The following is an 11,501-nucleotide window of genomic DNA, read 5'->3' on the forward strand; positions in this document are numbered from 1 at the left end:
TAAAGGACGATTTGTAACTGCGATCTCAACATTCTACTTCCATGTCTAAAAACGATTAAGAGCCTCAGTGTTGAAGGCGTACCATTTGGCTTTGGCGTGACGCTTTCGTAAGCGAACCCCTACGTAGAGCCGTGTCCAACGTCGGCATGAAAATGCACTTTCTGTTCTGCTTACTGTTTCCCGGCATATCTAGCCAAATTGGTATGGAAGTCCACAGTACATATTGCATGCGTCCCGGCTGTTATATATCTTTCTAACTCGCTGGCACTTACAGGTTCTAGCATTTCGCTTGACGAGTCAGTCTCACTGGAAAGTACGAATTTGTTAGAAAGAAAGAAAGAAAGAAAGATAGAAAGAAAGAAAGAGAAGGAGAGAGAGGGAGAAAGAAAGAAAGAAAGAAAGAAAGAAAGAAAGAAAGAAAGAAAGAAAGAAAGAAAGAAGAAAGAAAGAAAGAAAGAAAGAAAGAAAGAAAGAAAGAAAGAAGGAAGGAAGGAAAGAAAGATCGTATGGACGCTAAATCAAGCGACGTGGTCCGATACGTAACCATCCATTTTCAGGCGGCCAAGATTCTCACCGCATCACCGCGTTCAGGTCCCCTCGTACCGTGAGTCATATAACGTCTCGATGTCTTCCTTTCTTTCTTTCTCTTTCTTTCTTTTGCTCCCGTCTTTCGGAACGTGAACCCCGCAAAGTGCAAAAAGCACCCAACGATCATTTGTTAAATCTTGAAAAGGAGCGTGTAAAAAGAATTTGAGGAAAGAAAATAAGGATCAAGATATAAAAAATGAGCGAGAAAGAAATACGTTGGAGCCGAAGTGAAGCGTAATCGAATTCGTTCCACACATTTCTCTTCTCTGACTTAAACCGACAGCTGGTTGCATTCATAGGAACGTATCTGATTTCTTGCTTCTATTTTTTTAGCCCTCTTTTCTGAATTATTTTCGTTTAGACGTAGTTGGAACTGGTAGCAGCCGCAACCCGGTAAGCAATGCACAATTTCACTCGCGGTGCTGTGGGCCTGACAGACAAAACGAATCGGTTCGGATACCACGTCTGACTATTTCCCGTATATTTAATATGTACTGATGGGCTAGTTGTTGAGCCGGGACATCGATGAAGCAGCGCACAAAAGTCACAATCGCGCACTCATAAACGCACAGCAACGCTTGTGTTTGCGTCACTTTTATGTGTGCGCGATTGTGTCTTGTGTGCGCTACTTCATCGATAGCCATGTATTTGTCGTCTCAAATCGAAGGTAGGTATGAATTAGAGATTTCTGCGGCGGTGGCGGCGTACGCGAAAACCTCGCTGCAGGCGAGCGTACAGAAATGCGGCCTTCGAAGGTGCTCTGGACACAATCGTATTGGTATGCGCCATTTTCCCATAATTCATGATCTTTCGATCATGGGCCTGTCGGCGATCAGTAGTTTCTGATATGGTAATCTAATTAGTATCGAAGCTTGGACGTGTTTGGTTAGACATCGGAGGGAATACAGCGCAAGATAAGACAGGGACAAGTGCGTCGCCCTTCCGTGTCCCTGTATTAACTTGCGCCCTATTCCATCCGGTAATCTAATCTTTTATCGAGGTGACTCATCTTTCCCAGATTTCATTGTTGCCCGGACATGAAACGCATGATCGTCATTGTTGCCTGCCATTTAAGAACTGGAGTGTTACGCTGCTAAGCAAGTGGATGAAGGTCCAATTCCCTGCATGGAGGAAATAATAAAATATGAGGGAGGATTGCACAATGCGATGGAAAGAAAGAAAGAAACAAACAAACAAAGAAAAAGAAAGCTTGTAGGTGCGGCAAGCAGACCCGCCAAGCTTCGTTTGTCTCCATTTTGCCGATAGGGCAAAGCCTCCGTAATTTTTTTTAATCGCAATAACGAATATTTTTCTTACATTTCCTATCCTTAATGGAAAGGGTGTTATTGTCACAGATATTTGAGAAAGAAGGTACAATAGGGATCAAGAAGCGCCATTTATTGAAGAGCCCACGATGCGGAATCGGTGGTAGCGTTTGTGGTTTCCTGACTTCTTTCTTGCGTCCGTGTTTGCACGCCCTGTCTTTTTAGAATGAATACTTACCAACTAGCTCAGCTCTGTTATTCTAAGCGGAATCGCACTTTTATAGATGGAAATGAAGGCATCAGAAAGGAGTTGGCGGGATATATATATATATATATATATATATATATATATATATATATATATATATATATATATATATATATATATATATATATATATATATATAATAGGCGCCGTGTAATTCTCGGCGTGTTAGTCTTAAGGAGGGAATACAATGATGTCTCGAGGTAAATAAGGAAAGGTGATGAATGAGTGAAGGAATGAATAGAGGAAAGGAAATAAGGAAGAGGCGATAAATACATGGTACTAAGAAATCACTGATGAATATATGGAAAGAATCTCAAAGAAAGAAAACAGCACGCGCACTGACAATGAAACAGAAACTAAGTGGCAAACAAAATTATGAAAAAAATACAGAAAAGAATACGACCTTTCATGACGTGGTGGTAGAAAGAGGGAGGGGAGGAAGAACAGTAAGGAATTCATTCCGCACCGACAAGCTGTGACTGTCAGGAGGCAATATCCCTGCACTTTTGTACCGGCGCGCATTCTTTTCAAGCTCGTTCCTTATAAAGTGGCGTCAAAGAATTTTTGGCGAAAATGAGATTCGAGATGCCGGGATTTCAGTTTCAACCATCGCCGCAGCCGCCGCCGCCGCCCTGGGAGATGCGGTGAATTCGACGAGCAGTGCTGCATCGCATTCCAGTTGTATTCGATGTACCCTACTATTTTTAGTTGTCGCGATCTTTTCTTTCAAATTTTCTTTTTCCTGTTGCGTTCCTGTCGACTTCAACGCTGCATTCCACTTACGACAGGTTTTTCGATGGAAACGTATTGCCGAACCGCTTCTCCCGGAAGCGTAAGTTGAATAGAACATATTGGCGCTGATCCCATATGGCGGGAAATCACCGCATGGAAGATATATGAGAGAGGAATAGAGAGAGAGAGAGAGAGAAAAGCTTAGTGCTTCCGCGCACCGATATTTCCGACAGGAGTATTATAGAGGGTGAAAACAGTTTCACCGTTAGGAACGTCGGTGGCATTGCTTTTGCCCGCGGCGGTCACATTTTCGATCGAAGTGAAGATGCTAGAGGTGTGTGAACTTAGATTTATCATCGCCATCATGATCATCCTGACCTCGCCCATTGCAGGGCAGTGGCTTCTCCCACGTTTAGCCAAACAACAACACGGTCCTGTGCTTGCTGCAGTCACGTTCTTCATCTCATCTGCCCACGTAATTTTCTGCCTCCCGGTCGCGCACATGCCTTCCTTTGGAATCCAGTCTGCTACTCTCAAAGACCAACGGGTATCTTGCCTTGCCCATTCCTTCTTGCTTCCGATTAAGATGTCCTCAACATCCGTGTGCTCCATGACCCATTCCGTCGCTTAATGTTACACCTACCAGTTTCCTTTCAATTACTACCTGCGTCGTCCTACATTTAAGTTCAATGCTCTCCGTATTATCACAGCTGTATCTTACCTGTAGTTACATTTAGGGGCACGTTAAGGAACCTCAGGTGGCCGCAATCCCGGAGTTCTACACTAAGGCATGCCTCGTAATGATATCCTAGTTCTGGTGCGTAAATCCCAATAGTTATTATTAACGTTGCCTTTGCGGATAGAAGAGACGCCGTTTCTGAAGCGTATTGCGAAGTTGCGGAAATTTGCACTGAAAGAAATATTTGGGACGCGTTGGTAAAAGTACTTAAAAATAAATTAACGCAGTATTGAGATCTTTACGCGATGTTGTACTGGCTGTATAAATCATTAAGCAAAATATAACGAACTTTACACTAGCCGTGTAAAGCTTACGAAACAGAGATATTGGTCGATATTACGGGCTTAACGTCGCCGTCTTGGCTGATGCAAGGTATTTCCTTCGCGTAGACAGAGTAGAGTCAAACCACGGCCTGTCACAGACCTTGCAAGACTGTCCAAACTCCAGTGCCAGAAACTCACTCGGAAACCCGGCTTTGGCACCTCCGGTAGAAGCGAGGCCCTTTGGTCGCTCGTACTCGGCTCGCGCCACGCCGGGCAAATATCGCATAGTCCGTTTTCTTGCCGCGTCCGCCTCTGTGGCTTGGTTGTTGCTAGGCAACGGTGCGGAGGCTTTTTTTCGGTCGGACGGACGTTTTACCTCGAGCTTTAACAGCGAAGCTGTTAAAAAATCGAGACAGCTACGCTGAAGTGGCGGGAAAACGGAGGAGCTGGTAGCCTTCCCATCCTCCTTACCCTTATATCACTCCTCCTCCCCTTTCACTTCATCTCTCACCACTTTTCTACACTATACTATGCATGGCTATGCTAGGCTTTACCCTCTCCCCTCCTCTCTTACGTCCTCCTCACCACGAGGAGGAGGTCAGTGGTATTCGTATCCACGACCTTCCAATTCTTTCCCATCTATCGAATTGGAAGGTTGTGGGTTCGGATCCACCGACGGAAAGGCCAATTTTTCGTCCACTTTACTTCATTTGAATATTGGTCATAATTGCTATGCTTCATTTAAAAGACAAAATTAATATCCCATATGCTTTCCGTGGCCGAATGCTCTGTTGGGTTCACTCGGATGTGTGTAAGAAACGAGCCCCCTAGAAATAATTTCCCTTCTGTCGTTCAGTCTTTTTTTTTATGAGGCGCTCAAGAATGCATGTCGGCACGCTGTACGCTTCTCGAATGCCGCAAAGAAGTCACGTTTACCCAATTTCATGCTTGCTCGCGCTCACGCTTGTTTCGCGCAACTCGTGGAGAAGAAGAGGAGGAGGAAAAGCGAGGATGGCTTTTCTTTCTTCACGCTTAACCTGCTCCTCTGCATAGCCTGGCCCGGCTTCCGGAGTTTACTTAAAAACCAATTTGCGCCGCGCTTAAAATGGGACGTCAGTGCTGCGCAAGAACGAAACATAAGGATGAACAAATTAAGAAATAAGAGTATAGAAAATAGAAACAAAAAATAAACAAGAGAAGGGCTCTCATTGCCCGTGACGGTGTCGTTCATTGTGTACATTTAAATTTTTTTTTGATGCGAATGAAGTTTCGGAGAATCTGATGAAACGAAATGGCGCATGTACTTCTTCAAAAAAAAAAGCATAAAGAAACCGTTTTTCTAATCTTTGTGCGAATGCTTTCGCTGAGACTACGTTTATCGCGGCGCTGTTATGTGATTTTTTTAATTTCGAAAGCGTGCCCTTAGGCATCATGCTACCCGACATTGATAGCTGAATACACGGACCTTTCCACTGTTCATGGTTGGGATTCATATATGAGGCACATTTGTATGCGTATTTACGACACTGTCGCGCTATGTGATTGACCTGGGCAACTGACGTCTTGTAACTCAGCTACAAGCGTTAACTAGTACTATACTTGAACCCTTATTACGCGTTGAATGAGAGCAGATGAGACAGGATTAGTGGTGAAGAGAACTGAAAGCCTCAATTTACAAGGGAATAATTTAAACTCTAAGATTTATGTCAGTAACGAAGGAAAGGTGCCAGCTTAAAAAGTGCTGGCAGCCTGGTTGGTCGATCAATATATCAAGATTTGAAGTTCAGTGCGGTGCATGCCTTCCTTATTTCGTGCCATTCTTTCACACGGTGTGCGCTGCCATATGCTATAAAAGGGGTGCTAGGCCCTCGGAGGAGTCATTTTGTCTTCCTTCGCCCAGCGCTCTTAATGAAACGTGGCGTGGGTTCTTAACAGTTTCCTGACAAGGGTTGAATAGCAGATCTTGACTCGAGAGCTTAAAGATGTTGCTGATATGTTGTTGACTTCAGATTTCTTAGTAAGGTTGGGTTGAGTTAGAGTAATGAAGCGCTGAGTTTCTTCACACGCAAAGACACAGACACAAACACACACGACCCCGAAGACGTGCATACACACGCACACAGACACATGTACACAAGCACACGACGGACACACAGACATACACGAGCAAACACACAATTACACAGACACGCGCACAAACACAGACGCAAACACAAAGGCGCAGACACACACAAACATATACACAGAGGAAGACAGACATACAAACACACCAAGAAACACTCAAATACACATAACACATTCACACGCACAGACACACACACAGATACAAGAAGACACAAGATGAAACTCAAGCGTTCCCAAGCGCTAAACGATTACGCGGGTTTAACTTTAGGAACTGCTCCAGTCATAAGCAAACATACAAAAAACCAAAGCAGGCAGTAACTTTTCCCTTGGCGAAAAATTGCAGAGCAATTAACTCACGCAGACGGAAGCGCTGTGGCTGCACGCGCTTGCAAATGAGTATGCAAACTGCGCCGCCGACTTTGCCAAACGAGACCACAGCTCCCGTCGAGCGCTCGGCTTCGCTAATACAATTTCTCTCCGAGTGCGGTGCGCTGCGTAGGCGGTGCACAAACGTTTCGTTTTCGGCGCCACCATCGGGCGATTTGCGCACTAGTCCCAAAGGGGTGACGGCCATTCAGACGTTGGTACTGTTGAAAGAGTGGTGGACGCTTGTGCGTAGGCGAGATAATGCTTTGTGGAAATGTGTAGCGTTCGCTATGCAAGACTGAAAGTTGGGCTAGTTGGTGATACATAATGGGCAAAAACAGCGAGCAGACGAACGGGACGAAGAAAAGGTAACACAGAACACAGCGTTTGCTATGTCGTGGGTGCTTGGACGCGTTCATGGTGACGGGTCCCACTTGGTACCTACAGAAATATGGCCAAATCGGGAAGGTTTCTCTATTTCACTGTACACGAAGACTGCATGTTAAATAAATTACTCGGCTGAAAGCACAGCTCAAGATGGTGGCGCGCTAGCGGGGATGGTGCAACGTATTTTGAAAGGAGGGGCGGGAAAACAGCAGGGACGCCATATGATCAAATGCGAGCGTCTTTCCTGTCATCTCCTTTCCGTTTCTAATGTTTTCCGCTCATACGTTTACAATAAAAACACAGCGCTTGCGAAATCCGAATGGGCTAAATCATCGCATGCCTCAAGATCTGCCTGTATTTAGTATTAGCTAAGAGCAATTAACAGAGTTTCAGAATATCACAAGGTCTATAGATGAATGAAGGAAATTGTTCAGAGCTCGCTCATTTGTTTGTCACAACCTTAATGAGAACCAGTAGATAACGAAGCCAAGGAAGGTATAATAGACGTTAATTGTGCTGTTTTAAGTGTATTGTAATAATTGTAATATATATGTGAAGAAAGTAAAGTAGCCGAAAGGGCAACTTGCCGCTGGCAGAGACCAAACATGAAGGTCGCAGGTTCGCTACCTGTCGGTGGCAAGTTGTCTTTTCGACCGCTTTACTTTCTTCACATCTATATCCCTATTGTTACAATACAGTTAGAACAGTACATTTAACGTCCCCTATACCCTTCCTTGACTTCTTAGCTGCTAGTTTTCTTTAAGGTTGTGACAAATTCTAAAGGTTACATTAAGAGCAACGCTATATACACGAAAGCTAAGTTCCTATGCCTGTTTTTCGTCCGTTGGTAGGTATTCTTGTCTGATGTCGAAGGGACGAAATATTTTTATGCAAAAAATGTTTACTCGAATTACTCACTCACTCACTCACTCACTCACTCACTCACTCACTCACTCACTCACTCACTCACTCACTCACTCACTCACTCACTCACTCACTCACTCACTCACTCACTCACTCACTCACTCACTCACTCACTCACTCACTCACTCACTCACTCACTCACATCACTCACTCACTCACTCACTCACTCACTCACTCACTCACTCACTCACTCACTCACTCACTCACTCACTCACTCACTCACTCACTCTGACTTGTACGCACACTCGCTCTCACTCACTGACTCTCTCACTAATTCACTAATTCATTCATTATTTCACTTACTCACTCTCTTTGTCTCCCTCTTTCTTGTGCAGACTACGAAGAGGAAGACGACGACGAGTGCCTGACGTGCAACGTGTGCGAGCGCTCCTTCCCCTCGGCTCGCCGTCTCTCTCGACACCAGCAGCGAAAGCGTCACTTCGGCTGCCCCGTTTGCGACGCCATCTTCCTTCCCCACTCGCCCTCGAGAACCACCGGGGAACCCTGGAGCACTGGTCGGAGGACGATGACGATGAAGACCCACAGGAGTCGCATTCGAGGTGACTAGAATGAAAATTGGAGGCGATACGAATCTTTCACTTAGGTGCCCGGTAGTGGCATTCGCACTTCGGCGTTCGTGTCCACTGACGTATTTCTTGGATTAACTTCGCATTTAGTCGCACTGCCGAAGCTGATCTCAGAAGCCACGTAGAAAGATGCGCGTGGTTGAGATCTGCTCCACCAGGTGCCGCAACGGCCCCAGCCGCTCCCAATCTTTCAGTGAACTCAACAAATTATAAATATTTACACTGAACGTAACTGGCCCTTAACTTAAGTAGAGTTGTACTCCGATGTCACATGCATGCGATAAAGGTATCAGCTTGAACCAGAACCATTGATTTCACATTTTCAGAAGGCTCTTTATAAATATTCTTAAAACCGGAAGTAAGCGCTCGACCGGATATGCTTGGAGGAAAAGCAAGAGTGGTGCCACTCGATGATGTGCCACTGATAAGAACGCAGATGACTTCTCGCGATGAATGTGTCCGCTGCGGTGGTACAGCGGTTACGCCGCTTGGCTGCTGACCTGAACGGTGCAGGTTCGATCCCAGCTGCGGTGGTCGCATTTCGATTAATGCGAAACGCTGGAGGTCCGTGTACAGGTGCCCCAAAAATAATCGGAGCAAGTGAGCTATGGCCAGAATAGGTGAAGCTGCGTACAAGCGCGCTCTAAAAGCAGATGCACCATAGATAGCGATAGTGCGTCAGAGCATTTGGATTACCCATCTAGATATTTTGATGCTCGCTTTGTCGCCGGCTCGAGCGAAGTCACGCTGCTACCATCACTGCTCGTTAGGAGCGCTTTCAATGCTCTATGTATTTGCTTCCTGCGTCCTTAAAAAAAAAAAAAAAAAGACTTCGAAAGCGCGTTTTGTGCTTGGCCAGGAATGCCACCCATTTTCGTCCCTGACGAGCAGTGTGATGGTAGAGGCTCGGCTTCGCTTGAATATTGGGATGCGTAAGCCAAATGTGCCGGCGCATTCTCCCTATCTGTGGCGCATCTGCTGATAGAGCGCGCTTGCATGCAGTTTTGCTTAGTTTGGCCACAGCTAGGCATCAGGACTTTGCGATGTCAGTGCACGGTAAGAAACGCCAGGTGGTCGAAACAATATCCGGGTCCCTCCACTACGGCGTCTCTCAGCTTCGGTCGCTATGGGACGTCAAGCTCCATAACCCATCTAACCAACGAACCACGATGATTGTAGAAGTGAATGCTGATAGCATTTAATCAGTTAAATGACCCCTAAACCACTCCGAGTTAAAATATGACAGAATGCTTGCTTTCTCGCCTCCCTAGAGGCGCTGTCTCCTTCTCAGCCCTTATTTATTCATAAAACACGCGGTTGATGTCAGCACTAAGAGTTGAGCCTATATATAAAATTTTGCGCTTTTCGGCTACACCTTTATCTCTGTTTGCGCCGTCGAAAACGCACAATACGAACAGAAATCACTTCATCGTGCACGATAGTCTCTACGATAGTCTCTCGAGTCAAGGAAGAACGGACGTGCTACCGCATGGCAAAGGAGAGTAGGGGACAATTCACAACTTGATATCGCTCGTATGTGGACCAATAGCGAGCTTACTTCCTCACGACGTCGCGTGAACGGACTGCTGGCTTCTCGAATTCTGCCGGAAAGATCGCAAACGCCGGGAGAGGAAAGACTCACAAAGGTCCTTTATGCATTAGCCTAAAACGACTTGAAGACGAAAGCTATCTCCTTTTCTTTTCAGTCGATGTTTTGGTCCTCCCACGGCCCCCTCCGAAATGTTTCCACACCTAACGTGGTTTTGCATTTCGTCCAGGATGAGAGGTGTTGCGAGCTTTGTGCGCCTGATCTGGTAACGCACTGCCAAACGACAGTGCAATGTGATGACGTCGTCACGTGAAGTCATGATGGCGTCACAAACTTTGGCGACTTGAGACGTCAGAGTCGTGTTGACGCCGAGGGACGCCGAGGGTCAACTTTCGCGTTTGATTAACCATCTAATGCTTTGCATAATTAATGTGCGCATTAATTGTATTTTCAGAGGTTCTTTGGATTACCAGGTTAGCAAATTAACAACCAAGATTAACAGCTCAATATGACGGCACCGAAACCCACCCGTAAAATAGTATATACGACAATATACTTTACAGACATGGCCTCCTGCCAGCGAATGTACTCACGTGCTTCCTGTTTCACCCGCGCAGGCGGCAGCACCGTAGCTGGTGGGGAGGCGTCGACGAAGACGATGACCTGGACGACGAAGAAGACGAAGAAGACGAGGAGTCCTCGGAGGAAGACACCGACCTGGACGACGTCGAGTCGGGACCCAACTCGCAAGAGCTCGAGCGGCTCTTGTGACTGCTGTGGCCGAGCGCCGCTCACTTCAAAGTTCCACAGGGCGGCGCTGGGCGGCGCTGTACCTGCTCCGCTGATGTCACCCGCTACTGAAGAGACTCGCTGGAGGGATGAAAGATAAAGAATATTAGCAATGGCGGGTAAGCGAAAGAATAACAACAAAAGCGTTCTTACGCGCCAGAATCATGCTATTATACAAAACCGTTTAATTAAAGCGGCCCTGCACCACTTTTTGAGCGTAGTCAGAAAACGCTGTGGATCGGTAGTCGAGGCTCCTGAGAGCAAGTGAGCCGTACTTTATAGCTGCAACACGCGGCCTGGAATTCCCAATTAATTCTCAAAGCTAAAAATCGTTCCCTCTTCCCTCTGCAAATTATGCCATAAACCCAAATGGTCGCGCCATAAACTAAAATTCCACGATCTTTGGCTGATTTGAGCATCATGACTGCATAGTTACCGCTGCGGCCGCGGGGTGGTGCGACGTGCTCGTGCTCTCACTTGCTATCCCACAGAAATTAAGACACGCGTTGGAAGATAAAAACAAAAGGTGAACGCTCCAGGTCATGACGCGCGCGTGACGTAACTTTCATCCCCCGTGCCATCCCTGCCTGCTTAGCTGCGAGCGCCTTCGTTGAGACGAGAGAAGGGAGAAAGCGCTTACAGCGTGCTACAAATCTCTGTAACTGCACTCGTACTTGACGGATTGTAAAAAAAATTTGCGGCAGTTGATTCGGGAGGCAATAAACTCCTTTAATGAAGCCGTTAAAAGGTTACTTAGAAAAGTTGCAGGGCCCCTTTAAGTTACGGGAAAGTGTACGTTGGCCATACCCGGAGATGCGTTAACGATATACATAGCATGGTGACCATAAAGTTTCCGACAACATTTAATAGAGCGAACTCTGGCGCTGCGATCGTTCATTCACGATGGGAATGATGGGTAG

General features: G+C 46.2%; 1 protein-coding gene across 1 annotated transcript in view; it reads left to right on the forward strand.

The window, feature by feature from the left end:
• LOC119400221 (zinc finger Ran-binding domain-containing protein 2) overlaps positions 1–10,696 on the forward strand; it is a 52,104-nt gene extending 41,408 nt beyond the window's left edge. Inside the window, exons 3-4 of the mRNA XM_037667228.2 lie at positions 7,992–8,216; positions 10,410–10,696. Coding sequence (XP_037523156.1) covers positions 7,992–8,216; positions 10,410–10,681 — 497 coding nt within the window. The 3' untranslated portion in view covers positions 10,682–10,696. The remainder of the gene's footprint in view (positions 1–7,991; positions 8,217–10,409) is intronic.
• The last annotated feature ends 805 nt before the right edge of the window (positions 10,697–11,501 follow it).

The sequence above is a fragment of the Rhipicephalus sanguineus genome, chromosome 7 (assembly GCF_013339695.2).
Source record: "Rhipicephalus sanguineus isolate Rsan-2018 chromosome 7, BIME_Rsan_1.4, whole genome shotgun sequence".
In the NCBI taxonomy this organism is placed as follows: Eukaryota; Metazoa; Arthropoda; class Arachnida; order Ixodida; family Ixodidae; genus Rhipicephalus; species Rhipicephalus sanguineus.